The following is a 23,887-nucleotide window of genomic DNA, read 5'->3' as shown; positions in this document are numbered from 1 at the left end:
ATGTTAAAACTGTAATGTAGCAATGTTTGGTGACGGACAAAACACTACCCAGGAGCAGATCCAACGTGGGTGCTGGAGGACTCAAGTCCCTCTATCCCGCTGGATCACCATTAAGAAAGGGGGGGTGGGAGGGGGAAGAAGAGGGAGAGAAGGAAGAGCAGGGGGATTAGAGGAGAAAGGAGATAAACCCTCCCTCTATACATTTTTTGGATCCGCCCTTGAAATCATCCCTATAGAGCATCATCGCCTAGATGTGATCATGGGTGGTAGAGCAAAGACTATAATTCTTCTTTTTAAAATGATATATATGGTTACCAAATATTAGGTGTCAACTAAGTATACACTCAGAGGATACAAGTTGTATCCTAGTCCTATTATATATTATAGATGGGGATACTGTTTTCTAATTAGTCATTGATTAAAGGGTTAATTGAATCCATGCCACTGCAAATGTGGCAAATAAAAAAATGCCATACATATTCGCTTTATCGGCTGGATGCCACTGCAAATTTTTAAAATTGAAACCATGGCACTCACGTCTCTTTTTCTGTCTCCTCTCAAACGTTGTCCCCGTTTCCGTCTCCCTCTTTGTTCTCCCTTCTTCCGCCCGGCGTCGAGCACGGCGGCACAGCAAGGATGGTGGTGGCCTCCTTCGTTGATGACGACCTTGCGCCACCTCCTTCATTGATGACGACGGCAGGGGCGACGACGCGCCAACCAGGCGGAGCACAGTGGTGCCGTGGTCTGGACGGCGGTGGAGGAGAAAGAGGGCGGTGCGGGGAGCAGGCGGCTGTGAAGGCTGAGGAGGTGCCCGCTGTGTCGCGGTGGGCTGTCGTCGTTGCCGCTGCTTCTGAAGCCTGGCTACCGGCGAGCGCCCACAGGCTGAGGAGGTCGGAGAGGAAGACGGCGACGCCCACGAGGAAGTGGAGGGAGCACGCGGTGGATGACGGTGAGGATACGCGTCGGCGGGGAGGTCGTCGAGGGACACCTCCAGGAGCGCCGGGAGCGCGGTGATGGAGATGGACGGCGGGAGGGAGGAGAAGATGGACAGCGGGAGAGAGGCGAGATGGACGGGCACCGCCGCCACCGTCCTTGCTGTGCCGCCGCCGCCGACCTTGCCGTGCTCGACGCCGGGCAGAAGAAGGGAGAACGAAGAGGGAGACGGAAATGGGGACGGCGTTTGAGAGGAGACAGAAAAAGGGACGGGAGTGGCATGGTTTCAATTTTAAAAATTTGAAGTGGCATCCAGCCGATAATGCGAATATGTGTGGCATTTTTTTGATTGCCACATTTGTAGTGGCATGGATCCAATTAACCCTTGATTAAAAGTTTTTTTTTAAAAAAAACACAGTACAGATGCAAACACCCATATACATGCATGCACTCATCCTTGTGAAAGTGTACACACGCACCCTATCCCTATGAGCAATTTCGAAGATTGTACCGATATATTTTAAGATTCACAAAGTCGCCATAGACGGCTCGCTACCTACGGGTATGTTATCTATCATTAAACGGATAATAACCGTAAATATGAACACATGTGTCAAGGGTAGAATTAGAAGTTTAACCGGTTAAGCTACACTCGATTCACATAAAAAGTATATTTATTTGGTGCGACGGTCTATTTATTATATTACGTGAGAAAAAACCATATTAATTAAAGAAAAAAAATGTTCCATCACTATGGATCTAGGTTATAATGGTGAAGATTAATAAATATAGTCGCATATAAAATATAAAACTGTAATTATGAAAGCATAAGCAATAGTTGTACACAAAATACAATTTGTATTTGTGGAAACATAATCAAAAGTAGCTTTTTTTTACAACCTTTACCGGGTAATTCAGAAAAGTTGCAACAACGGTTCACAATTCCGATGATCTTTGGTCCTATCCTTGCATCTTCTACCGGTCGGTGCGTGCGACGTGCAAAAATCGCCAGCGTACATGACCGTGTATCTTCGCCCCCAAGTTGGTGCATCCTTGAAAGCATCTTTAGCAAAGCCTGGGGGTATTGATTGTGGCACGTGCAATGATGCAAATGTGGGGGCCCTTGTCCAAGACACTATAGCTCAGCTGCACAGAAGCCTGAATTTTATGGACCCTGACCAATCCTGCCTGTCGAAAGCGAGATAGATCGTGTGTACTGTACAGTGAACCGTCCACTGTACTCTCTGCTGATCCTGAGCTTTTCCTAGCTGATCAGGATCCATCCAATTACAGTCAATAAATCGTAGTACATGGAAACTCAAGAATTCATCAAGTATATGTTCAGAAAGACTGCAACAATGCATTTCCCTGGAAAAGGTTATAGAGATGCAAACAACGAAAATATGACTCCTGGATGATACCAGTAAGGCAGTAACAACTACAGTAACAAGCAAGCACGATGAAAAATTAACATCAGACAAGTGGACATAAGCCGTGCACATGGGTATCCGCTGCATCGTGTGCCACTGTGTCTAGTCCAGAAGGACCAGAACTCAAGCTTAGCTGACCAACAGAAAATTCTCAGTAACAACCTAACAGCGAAAGCCGAAAGGAACAACGAGTCTAGTTGAGATTTCAGAAAGCCAAGCCAGCGGACTTCAGAATGTTCATCTGGAAAAAGAACTTTACAATGTTGCTGCTCCAGCAAATATCATCTACTGTTGAGATCTCGCTGATAAGATGAATAAACAAGGTATACCATTCACCCTTGGCCACTTCATAAACAACATGTGCAAAAATGACCAAAGATCAAGAAGCTCTCAGGCACTCTGGAGATCGTGTGCATCGAAAAAACCCAAGGTTTGAGGAGCACAAAAAAACAGAACATTGTGGAGCAGCCCCAAGAACCCTATACAAACAAGAAACAAAAGAAAGCTCGCTGCCACGCTATTGTCCTGCAGATGTCTTGTTCGAGAGCCTACGCTTGTATCGCTTAAGGACAGAAGCTAGGTTCTCCTTCCCTTTGGGAAAAGCAACGTCTCCTGCTACTGTGCCGCTTCGACCCTTGCGGCTAGAAATGGCTTGTTCCACGTCTTTAATCATCTCCAAGATCATACCAGCAGTGGTGAAAGTACCAGAGATGGGCTTGGCAACTTTTTGAAGGCATACGCATCCTTTCATGGGTTTCTGAGGCTTGGAAAATGCAGGATCAAGTATTCCCTAGCAAGTAAATGAAAAAGAAAATTAGCAAACTTGAAGTCCAAACAGTGTGGCAGAAGTTTGGGCAGTTCTGCTGCATGCAAGTCGCATTAGAAGTCAATTTCTCAATGCAACCGAACCCACTCACAAGTTTTTATGCACTTCTGAAGGAAATCAGTAGTTGGGATTTCTGATTAAGGTTTATCTTATGGTTAAAAGCACAGAGTAGGACAAAATGCACTTACAAGTTGCAGGATTCATCTACAGGCGAAGAAAATGATAGTCATACAAAACAAAGTTCTCTGCAAACAACTATATTTTAAATTTATATAAATGAATGCCATCTATTGCAGTGTTTCATACTTTCATACATCACGAAATATTCCCAGCCACCATAGCAAGTATATGGTTAGTTTGCAGTTGTTATGTGTGCTGACAGTGCTTATTTTTAAAGTTCCTATGGAAAATAGGATTGCTATATGGAGTATTTTCACAATCCATTGAAAAATCAGAGAGAGTGTCAAATTTGGTTATCAAGCTGTTGCCGTTCTCCCATATCCATCCACTTCTACTATTATTGGGAAATCAATCTCTCTCTCTTTTTTACTGAAATATATCTTTGTCAATTTGATTTAGGCAAAAACAGGTAATAAAAAACCGAAATATCTTAAAGCCATCATACGAATAAAGATTATCGTAATCCACAACAATACCAAAATAGCCTATATAGTACTAGTTTGTATGCTATATGTAGGAAGCATAATTCACAACAATGCCAAAATAGCCTATATAGTATGTATGCTACATGCAGGAAGCAACCATTGATGATCTGCATCCCTGGGTTACCCTCCATATTGCAGTTTGCCCAAAATAGACAGCAATAGAAAAAAAAAATACCTGGAGACGATTAAGAACATATGTATACTTGCCCCAAAGTTCTGGCCTACTTTCGACAAGGCACAGGTTCAGAATCTGGCGGATGCACCAGACACCAAAACTAACAATCAGGGGGGCCTGCCAAACACAATCATCTCCACACTTGGGCAGTAGGCTCATGCAATTGGCATCCCTGTTATCATTCCTTTGCAGTGGCTGCAAGTCTTCATCAGAACTATGGAGCTGGAGATCAGCAGATAACTGATTTTCAGTGGTATGTTGTGAAACTCTCTCAGCTACAGCAACTTGATCAATTAATTTTTCATCACAGCCACCATTTTGCTCAAAGAGCCATCCTGATCCTTCCAGTTTCAAGAGCTTCATGATGCAAAATCTGAGTGATTGAAGAAGTTTCACCTCATATTCTTTGTTAGAGAAATCGTGTTTGGTGACACCACTTGATCTCTGGTCGGTGTTACCCTCGCCCTTATTCAACTCTGCTCTTGATACACCGAGTAATTGTTCAAACGGCTGCTGGGCCCAAATGGATTCAGTACTTGGGTTCACACTTGACTGCATAGATGATGTGTCTCTATGGAAATTAGGTTGTGAGTGCTTGCTAAGTGCAAATTGAGCTGTGGAACTGGATCCCAAGTTCACATATTGTGATCTTTCACATGCCAAATTACTGAAGTATGAACTGCTTCCAGCAGCACCTCCCAAATTTACTTCATTTGGCAAATAATTCCTACTTGCAGCAATTAGTGCAGATATGTCAGGTGAACTATGGTACTTCTTTGAGTAAGCAGATGAACCAACCCCTTCAATCTCATTAACGGAGGCAGGATTGTAAAAAGCTCTCTCCACTGTCATTGTATCTAAACAGCTCATTGTTGTGTTTTGCGAAGCGGATCCCTGTGAACCAATTACATCTTGGTTACGAGCATACCTTGCAGAATCTGCGTAGTTAGAACCAGCAGATTCAGATGATCTAGGAAGTCGCCGTGGATCTAGTGAAATGCTGGAGTGCGTGCTGTGACTTGCATTCATACTTTTCAAAGAGGTTGCCAGGTGATAGCCATGAATGGTAGCAGGTTGATAGAACTGATTGTCAGGGTAAGATGGGACATTATAATTTGAATAAAACTGAGTATTTTGTTCAAACAAGGTGCTAGTTGGCCTTGGGATGTCAGCATTAGATAAACGCATGCTCTCAGACCAGTTTGATGATCCAATGCGACCCATCTGAAGCCCAAAATTAAAGCCTGGACTAGAGACTTCCTTAGCACGTGAGTCCCATGATTTCTGTATGGTAGCTGATCCTCGTATTGCATCTCTCATCAAGGGGCTCCCAGAAGCTTCGATGGCTTGGTTATCACTTCTAACTGCTTTCGGGTATGGTCCTAGCAGAAAGTTGAACCTTCTTGCATTAGCTTCTTGCGTTAGCTTACCATGATAATCAAAGAGATGTCCCCAGAACTCATCAAGAATCGCTGCTAATTGCCTCCTTGCTGCACGACCCAAACCAGGCAGTCTTGAGAGGTTACTGCCACGATAACCAGCATCAGAGTCTCTCCCCTTGCTCAAAGTAAGAGATGTTGGGTCATCAGAAATTGGAGGTGCCTTGTTTCCAGAAGACTTGCTGACTTCCGCATTATAAGAAGCCTCAGTATCATAGTCCATGCTAGCTCCTGCTTCTTCTTGGACATGCTTTGAAGTTGTACTCTTCATTTTGATGTTCTCAGCAGTGTTATGTTCTACTACTGTGGCAGTACAAACCTTTGGCACTGGTTCCGTCTGGTCAATAACTACTGATTTTGGTTCCTTATGTTTGATAGACGATGAGACCTCCGGAATAATTGGCACAAAAGCAGTAAGCTGCTGAGTGCCATGACCAGACTCCACAGTGATGTCAGGAAAGTCATTATGCTCCAAAGCTGATGTTTGATAACTTTCTGATGAAATCCTGGGAATAGCATTAATAGTAGAAGTCGTATGATCTTCTTTCTGTTCAACCAGAGAAAGCTCCTCTCTATGATAAAAAGTATCTGGATCTTCTATCTGAGAGTGCTCAGATAGCTGCTGAGTTTCACGTTCATTACTTACTTCTATTTGATAAGTAGTATCTGGATCTTCTCTCTGAGAGTGCTCAGATAGCTCCTGAGTTTCAGGTTCATTACTTGCTTCTCTTTGATAAGTAGTATCTGGATCTTCTCTCTGAGAGTGCTCAGATAGCTCCTGAGTTTCAGGTTCATTACTTGCTTCTCTTTGATAAGTAGTATCTGGATCTTCTCTCTGAGAGTGCTCAGATAGCTCCTGAGTTTCAGGTTCATTACTTGCTGACTTCAGTGGAGTGACAGCCAGGAACAGCGTAAAAGTAATTGATGCACAAGAAATTAGAACTACAATGGCATGCGGAAGTACAACAGGGCTTCCAGTGTTCCCTTTCAAGTTGTTTGTCCAGGTACTATCACCAAACAGGATTTCCGCAGCAAAAATGATATTTGTGAACAGCAAAAGAAGAAATGCTAGGATGGCCAATATTTCAACGTACAAAGATATTTTATATCTGCTCATTATAACTCTTGATGAGGAAACACGGAAAACAGGAATAACAGACGAAGGAAGGAACATAGCTTGGATAACTGGGCAGATAATGAGTAACTGATATATCCCTTCAGAACCTGCAACCTTTGCATAGTACATAGTAGGAACCATGGCAACGGCCTTTAGTAGCAGATGATGAGCAGAATGAGGCAAGTTTACACCAAAGAAATTCTTCAAAATTGCGTGGCTGCCAATAATAGATGTCAATGAGATGACATGACTCGAAAAGATAAGGATCACTAAAAAAACAATTGGTGCCATCGGATTCATGAACATCTGCAGAAGGCATTCAGAGGAACTCATGAAGGAACTATGGTGCAGAATTCATACTCAAAACAAGCAGAATGCAAACTGGAGGCAAAAACCTGGTTCATTAAATCTACAGAATCTTGAAAAGTAACCAGAGTATTATTGGATTCAACTGCTGCTGAGCCCATCAGGACATAATTCACAAGGAAAACCCCAGTGAAAATAAACAATATTGAGAACAGGTGATCGTGGAACAGAGCACCAAGGGAAAGAGTTGTAGATTGTCTTTGGCCCTGCACAAATGATTTCTGAATTAACAAAAACATGGCATAGCAGATAGAACAAAAGGTAAAAAATAAAAAAGGAAAATGGTGTGGGTTTACGAAAACTGCATGGCACGGAGAGCACAAATGTCAAAGGTACAGTAGAACCGACTTACACGTTTTATGACAAGTTTAAGCTTCAGAAACAAAAAACTGTATTGGATCCCCTGACTTTCTATTAGTTGATTGTAGAAAAGGCATATAAATTTAAAATGCAGGTTTAGTGATCATCATTTGCTTAGAGAAAATTGCAAGAAATTTTTCATGAGCAAAAAAACAAATCAAGCATTTGGATCAATCTATGCATATTTTTCTTACTCTTTTCTTAATATGGAAAGAATGTACTACAAAGTTGCAGGATTATGCTTGCACATCTTAGCATAGGATGCATGATTCTGGTTTGCCAACCCACACACCAGTTTCTATTATCATACCACAAAGTTGCAGGATTATGCTTGCATGGCTTAGCATGAACCAGAATTAGCTTCCTTGCAGATTTCAAAACTAATACCAATCATGTATTAGAAAACACAACTTAGGAAAACCGGTTACTTTAAACTACAGCCTGGGGTCAAGTCAACCTGTGCAAACCAGAAATCAGCAGGCTCAGTTATGTGATTAGCTTCATGGCCAGCAAGATTGACATTGCCCGGTTTTGAACAGTCCATTCAAAACCTGGATTGAACAGCCCAACCTTAAACTATAATGCCAAGTGTGGGAATTTTTTTTAAAAAATGAGGGACAAAATAGGTTCTACCATTTTTCCAAAAATTGGCAAGTAATGAACTGTCCTCAGAATTCATGGACTGATCAGAATAGTTATACAAGTTACAGAAGTATTTACTCATATATATAACTTATGGGTGGAGTACAAGTTCAACAAAAGCCACTATCTCAGCATTTACTTAAGCATCAGCATAAGGAAATGAAGCTTGCCTGTACAACTGATGAATGAACATAAAAATTGTGCGCTATTACATTTCCGCCAAGAAGCGCCATCAAGGAATAAGCACTTTCACCACTCAACTTGGGGAACATTGCATTCATATCAACTGGAATTTTTGGTTGACTGACTAATAAACCAAGCACAAAACAAAGAAGTGCAAAGCCTGCTACGCATGCATTCAATGTCCCAGCCATCCGTTTGCCCTAGAATAAAGTAAAGGCATAACGTCTTAGAGTTGCTCTTAGTGGTGCAGAACTGCAGATATTCTGAGATCAATCATAAGCTTACCAGATAAGACATAGTGTAAGGTAGCAAATTGACCACAACACTAGCAAAATATAAGCCTGCGATAGGATCATCATATTCAAAGACCAGGTTGAATCCGACTGATATGCCTGAAAGCTGAAATAACCAAGTATTAAAAGTTTGAAAGCTGGCAAAAACCTGAATTCTCTGGTAGTGAATGCTCCTATAGGTCAACTATGCATAACATTGGTAAATTAACTCTAGAACAAAGAATTAACAAAAAAAAAAAGAGAGAGGAAAGCTTGTCTAAAGTGTATGAACATACCATGGTTAGTTCCGCGGTTAGCAAGGACAATCCTGCCTGAATACCAAGGATGACACATATTGATGGACTGTACTCCTCGCGGCAAATCTTCCGTTCATGTAATATTGTTACAAAAGTTAACAGCTCTCGAAGAAAATGATAGATGACGAATATGAAATATCAACCACCCCTCTAAAGAAAAAAAAAGGAGGAAAAATTGAAGAACTCCCCCACTATTTTTTATGTGGTTGATGCTATCCGAGTAAACTAAATACTTCCACTTAGGAAAAAAAGGTACAGCCATTCATTGAGCTAAACTGAAGAAATGTGAGTAGGTGACGACAAATGTCAGCAAAGTGGTACCTCCGCAAGATTTTTCCCAGTGACCATGCCGATACACATCGACAGATACTGGCACAGAATGGCCGACAAGTTGAAAAGCAACACCAGTATTACGAGATCATAGCCAAACCGAGACCCGGCATCTATCGTTGCCACCCACTTCCCAAGGTCAATATACCCCATCGAGATCAGGAGCACCGGTCCAAGTGTACGGGAAAGATGATGCCGACCATCTCCAGTAGCCAGAGATTCTATACCGCGCACACCTTCCATTTTTTGTGGCAGCAAATCTTATAACAACAAAAGATGCATACGAATCCACACCACTGGATCAAATGCCCGACATGCTTATCAAATTCAGTCCCTTGAACACTGTTAACTCAAGCAGTCTAATCAAACCCTCCGAAGCTGGTGAACATCTAGAACACCATGAAACACCTCCAAGAAGGATCAAATGCTTATCCACTCAGGTCTCTTCAAAGCTCTTGTGGTGATCGAAGAAGTCTAACCATCCAAACCTGGGGAACATCCATCCACAACACCATGAAATCCTCCCCAAGAAGCATCACATGCCTGAAATGACTACCAAATTCAGATCCCTAAAGCCCTCCTGTTGTGACCCAAGCAGCCCTAATCAAACCCTCCAAAGCTGGTGAACATCCACAACACCATGAAATCCTCCCCAAGAAGCATCACATGCCTGAAAAATGCTTTACCAAATCCAGGTCCCTTAAAATCCTCCTGTTATGACCCAAGAGGCCCTAATCAAACCCTCCAAAGCTAGTGAACATCCACAGCACCATGAAAACCCCCCAGGGAGACACCCCTGATCTAGGTTGCCCCTGCTCTAAGCTCCATCCATCACAGCCAGGGGCGGACCTAGCGTGGACCATAGATGTTCCATTCAACCCAATCCCAAATGCTTTGGAGAACAAAACTGGTATACCTAGACTACTCCAGCACGCAGGAGCACACCATTCGGACTAGATTGATTTCTCGCAACATACAGGAGAGGGATATACAAGAGATTCGTACGCAAAAAGGAAAAAAAAACCAGAGGAATCCAAGCTCGGGGGGCTTTGCCGCGGCGAGAGGCGGAGATGAATCCGGTGGAGGTGGTGGCAGTCGCGCTCGTGCTCCGGTGGCGGAGAGCGCGTGGAGGTGAGAGCGGCTGCTAGGTGAAGTGGATTTTTTTAGTGGAACCGTGGAAAGAGAGGATGTGCGAGCGCGAGAAAAAAGGGCAAAGCTCGTGCTATGCCCGTGCCTTTTTGTAGATTGTTAAGGCCTGTTTAGGTGGTGTTTGGAAAGGAGGGACACCTTAGTTCCCTAAACTTTTTTTCTTAAAAAATTCCCATCGAATTTTAGACACATATATAAGCATTAAATATAAATTAAAAAAAATTAATTATACAGTTTGCATGAAAATCGTGATACGAATCTTTTGAGTCACACATAAGTGCTACAGTAACACATATGTGCTAGTGAAAGATTAATTAGACTTAATAAATTTATCTCGCGGTTTCCAAGCAAGTTATGAAATTATTTTTTTAATCATGTCTGAGAACCTATTCCAACATCCAGTCAAACATTTAATATGACACTTAAAAATTTTCTTTTCGCCAACTAAGCACAGCTTAAAATGAGCAAGCATAATATTCTCCAGAAGAAGACCGCGGTCGAATCAGATTACGGCGGAGTCGAGACGAGGGCATATACGCGATACTACGCCTGGTCCCGTGCCGAAGATGCTGCCGAATTAACCAAACACACGCCGTTGTCTCCTTTGTCTCTCGGGTTCCATCAAACCGCTCTATCTCGGGGAGTTCAGCTGCAAAAGCGTGCCCACCCACCCTTTCCTGTTTTCGTCGTCGTCGTGCGTAGGAGCGGCATGCTTAAACCCATGCAAAACCTTAGGAGCTAAAGTAGCTTTGCACGTGTATGTTGAGCAACTTGACCACGTTCACCTGGGGTTGTGAGTTCGTCTAGCTCTCTGCTGTGCTGTGCTCCCACCAGGATGAGCTTGCAGACGAGACGACACGAGAAAATCAGTCGGCAGCAGCCCATGCTAGGTCGCAGGATTATGGCCACCACAGCAATGTGTCCGGCTAGTAGATTCGGCAGTAGAACGATTCTCGTGTAATTTTTCTTTACTAATTTGGCATATGTTTTATCCGTAAATTTATGTTTTATTTCCTCACATAACGGAATACTTGTCGGACGGGATAATTCCTGAAAACTCACATCATGGCTCCTCCTCGTGAGTTTGGCAGCATCCCACGCCCACGACACACTCGTGTCTTTGTCATGAGCAAAGCCAGGGCATCCCGGACAAATTGGGTCCCCGTACAAAATATTAAAATGGGTCCTAGTGGCCTAGTAACTGAGGAGAGGAGACGAAGCGACGTGGCGTTGGGACTTCGACGACACGGACGACTGTACGATGGAAATTGGAAAATGGATCATTCACCTTTTGCATTGTTTTGGGGGCTTAGTTTTACTAAAATTGAAGCATTTAATATTATTATATATTGGGTATACTTAATATTTTAGGGCCCTTGAAATTTGGGGGACCTGTTCGGTCGCACAGCCCGCATGGGCCTAAGGACGCCCCTGAGCAAAGCCACCCGTCAACAATGAAGCACGATAACATCGCTAGGAGGAGATCGTGGCAACGGTCAATATTGATGTCGACGGCTAGGTGCTAGGACACGGTGTTATAAGCAACAACACTAGCTGTTACCTATGGGTACTAACCAGATGATGTGTCATATGACGTACCTACACATAAGGTGGGTGAGAAACATGATCGCTTCACCATGTTCGGTGCCAATCAAAGCTCCATATATAGCAGCCTCATGGTCTCCTTTTCCATCACCAATGACAATTTCTGGGAGGAGGAATTCGTGCCGGCCGGTATCAATTCTCCTTGTTTGCCTCTTTTCTCCATGAGAGTCAAATCCGGTGCACATCGTCATGCCTTAAGCATGAGACGGAGGATGGGGAGTTGAGGAGGCCATGGGTCCAGTGACGTTCATCATCCTTGTCATCGATGTGCGCTTAGACTTTAGGCCTTTAGATTTAATGCTAGTGGTATGTCCCATTACCACCATGTGCGCTCAGACTTTAGGCCTTTAGATTTAATGCTGGTGGCATGTCCCATTACCACCATGCCTATTCACATACTCCCTTCATACTCATAAAGGAAGTCGTTTAGGATATCGACGCAGTCTCCAAAACACAATTTTGACTTCTTATTTATATAAAAATATTCATTGAAAAGTGATATATGTATACTTTTATGAAAGTATTTTTCAAGACAAATCTATTCATATAATTTTTACATTTTCAAACTAAACAACTTGAGAGTTATTCATGATTTATATTCCCAAGGTTTGACTTAAACATTGTCCTAAACGACTTTCTTTACGAGTACGGAGGGAGTATCAAATACTTCATCCGTTTCACAATGTAAGTCATTCTAGCATTTACCACATTCATATTGATGTTAATAATCTATATAGATATATATGTCTAGATTCATTAATATCAACATGAATGTGGGAAGTGTTAGAATGACTTACATTGTGAAACGGAGAGAGTATCTAAGTATCTATGGCTAAGGAGGGAGAAGAAGAAGGGGAGCACAGGAGGGGAACGACTGGAGGGAGTAGACGGGGGAAGATGAGATGGTCTGTCATTGAGTATCTCGTTGTCAAGATAGGAGTTTCCCCCATCTGAAAAATTTCGCATTAATCAAGGACAATTTACTGTTGGACTAGGATAGAGGTAAGGTAGAAGAGAAGATTGATTTTCAATATTGAATATATAGCCGCGTGAAAGTATCTTTTGTGACAAATTTAGTAGAGCTTTTTTACCACCCTTGAAATAGTACCTTGAGGTACTAGTAATGGGAGGTACTGGATCAAATCCAATCGTTCATTTAGCAGGGTGAGGATGGACCAGATGAAAAAACGAGAGAGAGAGAGAGAGAGAGAGAGAGAGCGAGAGAGAGAGAGAGAACTCTTATCCACAGCATAGGTCTGTGTCTCTTCTCCCCTCACCTTGTCGCACCGGCGACTTGCAACCTGCTCGGCTGCTAATCTCTATCTGCACCGCAGCTGCCGCAAATCTCTCCCCTTCCTTGCTCTGGCCGGCTGCGCTGTGCGTCCTAGCTTCCTCCCCTTCAACGCCATGCCGCGTCGTTCCTCGCCGCTCTCCTCCTGTTGGACGCAGTGGCAAGCGCTGCATTGGACCACTGAGATGCGGAAAGGCACCGCGGTAGTAATCAATCAGCCTTCACACTACGCAACCGCGGTAATCGATCCAGCTCCACGCAGCCACCGTGTAGGAAGGAGGCCGACCTGACGCCGTCGTCGCTGCCGCCGAGGTCGGGATTGAGAAGGTTGCTTTGCCTGCTTGGGCTGGACCGCTGGAGACGCAGACGCTCCTATCCACTAGAATGAACGAATGTGAATGCTAAAATACAATTTTTCCCTTCCGCTCACGTATTGCATGCGGACGGCGAGGAGGTACCGTGCGCACATGAAACCTGTACCTCCTGGTACTAAATCTTGTCAACCCTTGGATCTGGCTCAATGAATGGATGGGATTTTGGTACCTCTCACCCTCAAGGATGATAAAAAAGCTCAATTGTGCATTCTAAAACGACGTTGTTTCGCTATTTGGGAATATATGGATCATAAAAGTTGAAACAAACTCTGAAAGCAAAATGATTTTATTAACTTTCATTATTCCATGTGAATAATTCCTAATGAAATTATCCATGCCTCAAGGTTACTCACATTTGCAACGACTTATCCCTGAGACCCTGAACTACGAAGAATCACGGTAATGCACACTGATACAAACAATGAAACAAATCGACGACGGCAAACGCGCAACACTAGCAATAGCACACGTATATCGATCTAAAGAATGCACACGAGACTCAGATGGAGATGCTGTTGGGGATGCCCATGGCGGTGAGCCCTTGGCCCTTCTCCTTGGTGACATCCGACGTGTTGGGGTACAGCAGCATGTACGGCATCTTCACCGGCCCGTTCCGGTTCTTGAGCGCCGAGTTGCCGTTCATGTCCTTGATCCGGTTCTCGATATCCACCAGCCGGCTGCCGAACCTCTTGAACGCGTCCAGCGCCTTGGCGTCCGACGTCCACTCCGGCGTGTCGCGTTGGCCGAGGTAGACCTCGTCGGAGGAGTGCTTGGACAGGATCTCGATGAGCGAGATGCCGAGGATGGTCTGGAACTGGCTGGTGATTGTGTGGATGAACACCAGGTCGGCCTCGTCACCGCCGCGCTCCAGCTTCGCGTACTCCTCGGTGCCCGGCTCCGGCATCGGCCGCCGGCTCACCGTCGGCCGGTTCGGGAGGAACCCCGCGTACGGGTACTGGCCGAAGTTGACCGCCGCGTGCAGCGCCGACGCGATCCAGATGATGATGGTGCACGCCCGGGTGAGCTCCTGGACGGTGTCCATCTTGGGCCACCAGTCCTGGTCCTTGAGGTCGCCATGGCCGACCTCGCGCACCTCCTTCCACCACGCCTGCAGCTCCTCGTCGCCGCGGAGCACGCCGTCGTTGGGGTAGTAGATGGCCAGGTACTCGCCCACCCACCGCTCGATCGCCCACCAGATCACCAGCCCGTCCACGGCGTACGGGTAGTCCTTGATCAGCAGCCGGACGTTGTACGGGCTCGTCGGGTCCGGCACGGCCACCCCTCTGCACACACAAAAGCAAAACCCATCCTGGTCACATCGTTGTTCTTGCCGTGTTCTGATCAGCCAGAGCTTTGCAAGATGTCATTCATTTTGGTTTTACCTCTTGACGAGATCGACGGGGAGAGCCTGCTCGGTGAACTTCCAGTTCTTGTACACGACGGAGGACATCTCGAGCGCGTACTTGCCTGGGAAGACGGTCTTCTCGAAGATGCCATCGGCGTTGATGAGTGTCTGCCGTGCCAGAGCGTTGATGTTCATCGTGTCGCGGTAGTGCGGGCTCAGCAGCTTGTGCACGGGGTGCACCACGCTGAGCTGCCGGTTCGTCGCGATCACGAACGGCTCGATCACGGCGTGCGTGTTCAGCCTGCAGCAGCAACATGCAAAAACATCATGAGCCTCCTTTTCATACTCCAACACAGAAAACGAAACAGAGGAGGCTGGCTCTGTACCAGTGGCTGATCAGCTGGTGCCAAGCAGAGTCGTTGACGGAGGCGTAAGCCTTGGCGAGCTGCCAGATTTGGCTCTCGACGCCGGTGTTGGCTGGAGTGTACACCTTGCTGACGGCGCCGTGCTGCTGGCCATCGGGGTGCGGCAGGCTCAGCTCGATCGCCAGGGGCTTCAGGGTGCCATCGTCCTTCAGGAGCAGAATGGTCCTGCTCGCATATATGAAGTTACCGTCCAACTTGTTGATCTTGTCCAGGAACGGCATGAAGTGATCGTGGTGGTCTAGGATGAAAAGCCTGTTGCCCTTCAGTGCCTGCATAGCATGGTTACTTATTGGTCAATCTCCTGAGTGTATGCAGTTCTAGTATAGTCATATACGAGTTATTTGCATTTCAAAGATATAGCATGCATGTTTAGAGCTGAAATGTTTCGCTTTGTATGTCAGTGATTCAGCATACATTTTGCACCGTGAGGCCCTCCATGTTGTGCTTAATGTGAGCTTCGGTGATCTTGCTGGTATGGTCACCGTACACATTTGGATCCAGAGTACTTTTTGCCGGGAAATTCTGTGATCAGTTGGAGAACAAAAAAAAGATTACTCACTCCATTATGCGAGCACAGATGCACATACTTGCATATCCTACAACGATGAAGTTACTAACCGTCAGACGCTTGATCATCACTGGGTTAACTCCTGCGAGCATTTCTCGTGCAAACTCCTCATCAGTCCTCCAAGCAAATTTGTCCTCTGAAACATCATAAACAATAAGTTGTGATAATACCAAATATGAACAGAATCAAATTACCCAAGAAGGTATAACCATACAGAGTTATGCTCATGCAGAAAGCTGGTTACCTTTGATAACATGTGGTAGGGGTAACTTCAAGACTTGATCGCCAGCAACTGGCAAAAGACTCTTAATAAGTTCAAAGGGAACTCTCTTCTTGATCTCTGCTAGTGCAGAGGCATTGGCCACTTTCAGTCCACCTTCATAGAGTTCCATGATGTCTTGAAAAGAATCAAACTCCTTTGGTGTCGTATCGACATAGGTCCTTATTATTGGGAGAACACCCTCAACAATAGCCTTAAGAGAGTACCCAAGGAAGTCTGACATCTTGAGGTGCCCGAACCGTTCGTCGCGTGGGACATAAATGTTCAAGTCCAGCAGAGGAAGCCTGCTTTCTGTATTTGGGTCTGAGAAAATATTGAGCAAGAAAAGAATTTGAGGGAACCAGTTGCAAGGTGCCATAAATTCAAATTGAAGAAAATGCATGATATCTATAACTCACCAGTCTTTGTTGGGGCCCGGCCAGTTCTGCCTCGACGGGGATAGGGGAGTTCTTGGCTGCCACCGAGGACTGGTCGTACTAGTTTACTGCCTTTGTCTGGTTGGCCAAGGTCGTTATAGTAATCATAACGGTAGATACGGTCATGCTCCTTGTATGGTCCAATTTTACCGTCCCCTCGTAGAATGTCGAGTTCTTCTTGCCGGTAAGGGATCAAAGGTGCAGGCATTTTGCTAGGCAGATATGTCTGCAAAACAGCAAGAAAATAAGGCAACAGATAAACTTAGTAAATAGAATGAGCAGTTTCAGTCACTCATCAAGAAGATAAGCTGACAGGTGAAAACCCTAATAGCAGGAGTATTAATTAATCAATTGGAAAGTGAATTTATATTACTATAATTAATCAATTAGAAAGTGAATTTATATTACTACTCATTCTTTAAAACTGAAAGAAAATACAGGCAGTATCAATGACCTCCATTTGATTGTCAGAGAGGCAGCTATTACTTGTTTTTTTTTTCATAAACAAAAGAAAAGCATTCAATTTTTTTATTTCTATCAACTAGTTGTAGATCAAGCGATTGCATATGCCATGCATGATACATAAACAAAAGCTTAATTAAACAGCACACAGGTGAGTGGTGACCAAGCTAAACTATTCTTTTGTTTGCTTGTAAGACCAGGTCGCTAATAGGGACGAACGAGCGGTTGGTGGCTTTGTGTCTGTGGGCATTCAGTTTGGTGTTGTCTAGGACAAGTAGCACAAGACGCATTCAATCATTTTGAAGAATCAAACAAAAAGTGGCTAGTAAAAGGACTGTCATTTTCAAAATGGAACTCAGCAGGTGTAATTTTCTAGCTATGTGATGTCTTGCATGATTTGACAGTAGGAATGTAGGATCATTTTAATAATATAGACTAGCATGTACCATTCATGAGTTACGAGTAGTTGTCGATGCCATAACTTGAAAAAGAACAACTTCATTTTTATACAGCCAATTGTAGAGTACAGGATGTTATTTCCACTATATGTTTATTGTGGCAAGCCCTGAATCCCGGACATCACTATGGACAATTGGACGGTTGACTAGACTGCAGCACCAAGCTCAAAAACTGCTAGTAACTCAACTTATCAGCTGTTCTATCCAACTTTCTTTCCTTGTTGTAGATCATAGTGGAAGTCAAGTCAGCTTCTATACTCCTAACCTGCTGACAGACTGGACAAGGATGCTATCTATTAATCTATAGGTGTAGTAAATTAAGAAAAGATACGATCAAATTCTAGATCACAGTTATTTCCAGGAGACAAGGTGGATATGCATATGCTATTTGGATCTAGGTACAGCTATCACGGTACCTAATCCAACAAACACTTCAAAAACGAAAGTTGACCATGATCCAATATATAATCCATAAATATATGTTATGACAAAAAAAATGGCATATGTTTGTTTAGCTTTTCAAGGATTTCTAAAGGCATTGCGATATCTAAATCCATGAGTTGGTGATAGCCGCCTATCTCCAGTCACTGTAGAGGCATTTACATATTTTCATGCACATGTAAGATGGCATATGTCCAAGATTCATACTGTTCCTGATGTTTCTATTAGTATCTGCACTCTGCAGTCATCATATTGTCTGCAGAAAGTGGTCATCAATTATTGTACCATCGTCTGCAGTAATCAATTTTCTAAGTGACGTGTCCAAGATTACTTGGCATGGACCATCCGATCAGAAACCCTCGTTCAGTGCAATTATGAAAACTTTGCCTTGAATTTTTCTAAGTATCATCCATTATCATCATGCATTCATGGTCGGCTGAAAGACCCCCACCTGAACGAAAATTCCTTACTGCAACCAAACTACTGAACCGTACATAGTTCATCAATTGCAAACTTTGGCACAAACAACTATGTTCTCGTATTGATTAGACCACTAGAATTTGCATGTTGATTTCAATATTCCTAATAGCAAGGGAGCTCAAGGCTTATATAGTTAATGTCAGCGGTTTAGCTCAAGGCTCTTAAACAAGTTCTCATCTTTCTTTAGCTTAAGATGTAGCGGTACTGCTCATTAGCAACAATTAACTATGGTCTTTGAGCAACACCGCAGAAGAGCAGTGGCATTGGCAATGCCCATCTGGAAATGAAAATGGAGTAGTACTACTAGGCTTCTACTGTAACTAAGATGACCGTTGACCAAGAGGAGGACTAGGAGTGGACTCACATCGTTGGCGAAGAAGACGCGCTCGTACTGGTAGTTGTCGGCGGGGTAGATCCACGAGTTGGCGACGAAGACGACGGTGCCCTTGCCGGGGACGCCGTCGAGGGTGAGCGTCTTGAGGAAGAACTCGGACCGGTTGGAGTTGGTGACGACGACGGCGCCGGGGATCCCCTGCGACTCGTCCCACTCGAACGCCACCCGGAACACCGACTCCCCCGCCGCCGTCGACTTCATCGTCACCACCAGCTCCTCCAGGTGCGCCGGCTTCCCCAGCTTCCCCCTCCCTCCATTGCCTGTCCATCCACAAAAAATAGACAAAAAATTGGAAAGAGATAGAAAGAAAATTTTGAAAAAACAGATCCATCGATGAAGTGGGGGACAAATCGACAGGACGATCAATGGAATTGGGTGTCCTTTTCTTGATTTGATTTAATCACATTTAATCACATTTGATTGTACATTGTTGAGGGGTTAAGGGACGTGTGTTGACGTTGACCGTCAATGCTGCCTCCTCCCATCACTCCACTAATTAATGTTCCCTTCCTTTCTTCTCTACGGAAGTAGCATTGAATGCGTGACAACAACCAAACTGCACACTTCAAATTTGTACTACTACTATACGCTATTTTTCCGAGGAAAAGCTTGCAAACAACGCTTGAAGACTGCAAATACCGGTTTGTAATTAAGCTATTAGCGAGAGCAATTAAACGGAAACCCCAGCCAGAGAAATCGCGGCTGTTTCTCCTGTTCAGGAAACGAATCAACCAACCAACCAATCACGCCGAGGCAAAAGCTTTGGAGCGGAAACACGCACACACCAAAAAAAAAAAAAAAACACGAAACGAAACGCACGCACGATGAGCGTTTTGCTTTGGCCGGCGAGCGGCGGCGGCGGCGGCGGTGCTTACTTGGGTCGCGGGCGGTGGCGCTGACGAGGCGGAAGGCGACGCCCTCCTTGTGGCCGAGGATGTTGTGGACGCCGTCGAGGAGGGAGGCGTGGAAGTCGCCGAGGCCGAGCACGTCCTTCTTCACCAGCACCGCCGTCCCACGGATCCTCCCTTCCTTCCACGCCTCCTTGTTCCTCCCCGTCAACCTGTCAAAGAACCCCTGCACCTGCATCCTCGCAGATCACAAGTCAATCCCCTCCTCCTCCTCCTCCTCTCTCTCTCTCTCTCTCTCTCTCTCTCACTACTCTGCTAAAGCCGGAAAGCCAAGCGGAACGCGGAGCAAGAGCGAGACGGGCTGATGGAGAGAGAGACGAAGCCGCGGTGGGATTTTATAGCGACGCGGCCAAGGCCACCAGCCGCGGCGGCTTTGTGGTGCCCGCGCATCGCCGTCGCGAGTCACCAAAGCGGAGGAGTTCGTAACAGGGAAACTATTGGATAGTACCATCGTACCGACATCCCTTGTTGTTGGTATGCACACTTAAATAATTATTAAACTTTTCCTCACAAAAAAAATATTAAACTTTTTATGAAAAGATAGATTAATATAAATCGCTTCACAAACATTTAAATTTAAATTTAACTTCAACATATTATAAAAAAATTAACTATAAATATGCATTAATTATTGTTTAATTTACCTTTTTTAAATGGTATAACTTAAAATTTGATATATCACATGTTAATACATCTTCTTAAAATTTTAATTTTACCATTGTTTTTTTAATTATTTAAGTGTGTAAACAATTATAAATATCTCCTCGATAGATTAAAATCCACTCTAGTTCATAATAGTTTTTGTAAACGTTGTGTTTTTGGGATCGATTCGCGAGAGGCTGGCCGCTGGCGCGCGCGGGCGGGCGGGCTGTGGCACATGGGCGGTGTACCGGTCGGCGGTCGCTGCCATCCGCCGCGCTTGATGCCAACAATTGCCGGGTTGACTGTCCAAATGGTGGAACCAAACCATGGAATGATCGAATGATCAAAACGAGGGAAATACTCGGGGTGTTTCGCCGCACACCAGCATAAACACCCGTGTGCCGTGTGTGCGTGTGATGGATAAGGATAAATGCATCGCAAAGTTCAAAAGAGAATTTGAACCCGGAAAGGAATTGAATTCGGGTACTATTCAGAATGTTGAATTTTGCTGGGTTCGTACAACGTCAGTGTCCCGTCAGCTGGTTAATTCATTCTTACAAATATCCGATGCATCAAACCTGGCATTACCTCATTAGGCGCGCTGTGGACACGGTGCTTTGGCTTCTTGCGAATTTTGAATATTTTACGAACTTGTATAAAATGCCTGCTCCTTCCAAGGCATTCAACTCCATGGAAAAGTAAAACTCAATATCTTGTATGCAATTTATGCATGTTTCAGTCTATTGTTTGGTTGTTTACCATATCTACTTGAGTAAACTAACGAAGAATCGGCACAAACTCATTAGCATGCGTCACCTTACCCTTTTCTATTAGAAAAAAAAATGATTACACATGCGTTTAATTCAAAGGATGCGACAGCACCACCTCGAGAACGAGCCACAGCTACTCCCTCGTCAAAAAAAAAAACGACAAACTTTGGATTTCCGTATCCAACTTTTGACCGTTCGTCTTATTTAAAAAATTATAAAAAATTAAAAAGATAAGTCACGTATAAAGTATTAATCATATTTTATTATCAACAATAATAGAAATACTAATTATAAAAAAATTTCATATAAGACGAACAGTTAAATGTTAGACACGGAAATCCAGGATTTGTCTTTTTTTGGACGGAGGGAGTAACCGTCATCATTGTTAACACGCCATTGTGTTTTTGGAGGCGAGCAAGAGAGATCGGATCGATGGAGACTGGACGTTCCGGGCCTAATTAAGCTACGTGCATGACAAGCTAAGCTCATGGCCGTGGACTCGATCGATCGGACCGACCGATCGCGACTAGGCCGGGGAGGATTACGTACAGGCGTTACTCGAATCCATGGGCGCGCGTCTTGACTCTTGACTAGCGAGGGTATACATACAAGTGACCGCGCCCTCTCTCACGCGCACAAAATTAACGGTGCACGTCAGGTGTGGCTACGTGCCGAGGGTGAGGGACCCCACCACAGGGTTCGACGAATTCATGAATATATACTGCCCTTTTTATGGGGAAATTTTCTCGAATGCCTTAGAAATTTCGGCCAATGTATGCGCTTATATTTTGCTCACTTTCTGATAAACGTTTGGAATTTGATTTTGATTTACGTTACGTACTCATTTTGCCGGTTGAGCTTTAGTTGTTCGTTTAAAAAAAAATCCATTTTACCCTTAAGTACGGAAGAATTATAGAAATTCATGGAGTACATTGTTGGTACTTGGTAGTGTATAAGTTTATTGTATAGTATGACTTTATATTCATGAGTTTGTTGTGCGGAATATTATTTATGATAAAAATGCATGTCTTATATTATAAAACCACTTTAAAAATTAGTTGTGCCTTTAAAAAGTAATAGAAAGGTTAAATATTTATTTTTCTATTTTTCATATTAAAAAGAGTAATGTGGTATAATTTTTTATGATACATACAATAGGTTTGTCTAATACTAAGACTTTGTTTGGCGCCTCTTGTTGTGGCTGCAAGCGATTGAAGAAATGTAAGTTTTATTTATATAGTAGCTGGTTGTACAACTATAGTCATAACTTCTGAATAAGTTCTAAGGTTGTGTTCGAACATAAAGGTCTGGAACCTACTCTCCAACATGAAAAATAAGGTGGCTTATTAGCATATAATTAAGTATTAGCTATAAAAACCTAAAAATTAATATAATTTAACTTTTAAAACATCTTTCTTATAGAATTTGTTGTAAAGAACATATTCATAAGATTAACGTGCTCACGAAAAATAAGCAAGTAGAAGTTTACCACTCATCATATGTTTTTGTAAGTGTTTCTGTTAGCACAAGCTCAAGTGCTCGCTTGCTTCAGCCTTTAGAGACGAATGACAATACCAGCGACTAGTCTACTCCTCGAAAAAAAAAACTGCAAATTGCTTACGATATTTCGTATATAAGATGTATTTTTTAAAAAAGCACGTGCCATCCCTTTGCTGCTCATCTGAATTTGGACTTAATCTCACCTGTTGAGAAACTTGAGATCATGTGGCCCTGTGGCCTTTGTTTACTTCGTTGACGTACTGCAGTTTATTCATCCAAACCATAGCCCGTACCTCATTGGATGGTCTGTTTGTACTTTAAGACGAATACATATACGCAGCTTAAGTTGAGATTAGGACACCGGACACACCTAAACAAGACATGTGATTTGGAAAGAAAATTGAGTACGAAAGGAGCTACTCCCTCCGTCCCATAATATAATATAAGGGATTTTGAGTTTTTACTTGCACTGTTTGACTACTCATTTTATTCAAAAAAATTTGAAATTATTATTTAATTTTTTTTACTTACTTTATTATCCAAAATACTTCAAACACAACTTTTCGTTTTTTATATTTAATTTTTTTTTAATAAAACGAGGTAAAAACTCAAAATCCTTTTTATTATGGGATGGAGGGAGTAGCTTATTAGCTGCCATTTTGTCTAATCATGCAATCATGCTTATGTCTATCATCAGATTGTATATATGGTATGTACTCATTCCTAGCTACCGCACGCACGCTACGCACGCTAACACGTGAAACACTAGTTAATCCACTGTCCACACTAAATTATGTCCCTGGAAAAGATATATAGACAGCTCGGCCGGGCAGGATAGAAAATTTCACTATGATGCGCATGGATTAAGTACCATTTAATAGTACGTAGCTTTAGAAGATGAGCATCAAGTAGTAATAAAAAGCGGTAGCCTTTTGTCCCTTTCTTATTTGGTGCGAAAAGATCAGGTTCTTCGAAGACTAGAAGTATCATAAATCTTTTTTAAGACGAGACGCATTTTCACATACAACATTACACATGTACACCTTATTCACACATTTATAAGCAATTCTTTTCGCACACTCAAAAGACGGAAAATTGAGGTAACTCTTTAGTCTCACTAAATTAAATTTATATTGGAAGCTTATTTGCTTATGTAATATTTATGATCGGCATCAGGATTTAAACCTTTGGAGTCATTCCCTCATTATGATCCGGTACTAAATATGGCATGTTTTACTATTTTCAGATTAAAGTATTTTATAATGGTCTTTGCTGGTAAAAAAATAAATCTAAACCAATCATCCTCTCTTACTTACTGAATTAT

At 43.4% G+C, this 23,887-nt stretch overlaps 2 protein-coding genes across 3 annotated transcripts; both read right to left on the bottom strand.

Moving 5' to 3' along the window:
* Positions 1-2,021: 2,021 nt before the first annotated feature.
* Positions 2,022-10,249, bottom strand: LOC127766060 (protein ETHYLENE-INSENSITIVE 2-like). Of its 2 annotated transcripts, XM_052291083.1 has the most exons (7): positions 9,047-10,249; positions 8,705-8,791; positions 8,422-8,535; positions 8,124-8,336; positions 6,981-7,157; positions 4,030-6,891; positions 2,024-3,153 (listed from the first exon to the last, which is right to left on the bottom strand). In XM_052291083.1, exons 1-7 carry the CDS (start codon positions 9,296-9,298, stop codon positions 2,881-2,883), a joined length of 3,978 nt encoding a protein of 1,325 aa, XP_052147043.1. In that variant the 5' UTR covers positions 9,299-10,249; the 3' UTR covers positions 2,024-2,880. The 2 variants fall into 2 exon arrangements, with proteins under 2 accessions (XP_052147044.1, XP_052147043.1); XM_052291084.1 differs by lacking the exon at positions 8,124-8,336 and having other exon boundaries at positions 2,022-3,153.
* Positions 10,250-13,739: 3,490 nt separating this feature from the next.
* LOC127768470 (probable linoleate 9S-lipoxygenase 4) lies at positions 13,740-20,007 on the bottom strand. The gene is made up of 9 exons (XM_052294052.1): positions 19,619-20,007; positions 18,714-19,003; positions 16,491-16,734; positions 16,057-16,395; positions 15,863-15,948; positions 15,659-15,766; positions 15,206-15,513; positions 14,857-15,120; positions 13,740-14,757 (listed from the first exon to the last, which is right to left on the bottom strand). The coding sequence occupies exons 1-9, from the start codon at positions 19,827-19,829 to the stop codon at positions 13,974-13,976; spliced, it is 2,634 nt and encodes an 877-aa protein (XP_052150012.1). The 5' UTR covers positions 19,830-20,007; the 3' UTR covers positions 13,740-13,973.
* Between the last annotated feature and the right edge of the window lie 3,880 nt (positions 20,008-23,887).

The sequence above is a fragment of the Oryza glaberrima genome, chromosome 3 (genome assembly GCF_000147395.1).
Source record: "Oryza glaberrima chromosome 3, OglaRS2, whole genome shotgun sequence".
NCBI lineage: Eukaryota > Viridiplantae > Streptophyta > Magnoliopsida > Poales > Poaceae > Oryza > Oryza glaberrima.
This window is presented reverse-complemented; position numbering and strand designations above follow the sequence as displayed.

Excerpts from the sequence above, each read along its gene's own strand:
- LOC127766060 (XM_052291083.1), bottom strand. The coding sequence starts at position 9,298 with ATGGAAGGTGTGCGCGGTATAGAATCTCTGGCTACTGGAGATGGTCGG. Across the intron at positions 8,792-9,046 it reads CTGGGAAAAATCTTGCGGAG|ATTTGCCGCGAGGAGTACAG; the intron begins GTACCACTTTGC and ends CATGAACGGAAG. Across the intron at positions 8,337-8,421 it reads CTTACACTATGTCTTATCTG|GGCAAACGGATGGCTGGGAC; the intron begins GTAAGCTTATGA and ends ACTTTATTCTAG.
- LOC127768470 (XM_052294052.1), bottom strand. The coding sequence starts at position 19,829 with ATGCAGGTGCAGGGGTTCTTTGACAGGTTGACGGGGAGGAACAAGGAG. Across the intron at positions 16,735-18,713 it reads GCGTCTTCTTCGCCAACGAT|ACATATCTGCCTAGCAAAAT; the intron begins GTGAGTCCACTC and ends GCTGTTTTGCAG. Across the intron at positions 16,396-16,490 it reads CCGGGCCCCAACAAAGACTG|ACCCAAATACAGAAAGCAGG; the intron begins GTGAGTTATAGA and ends ATATTTTCTCAG.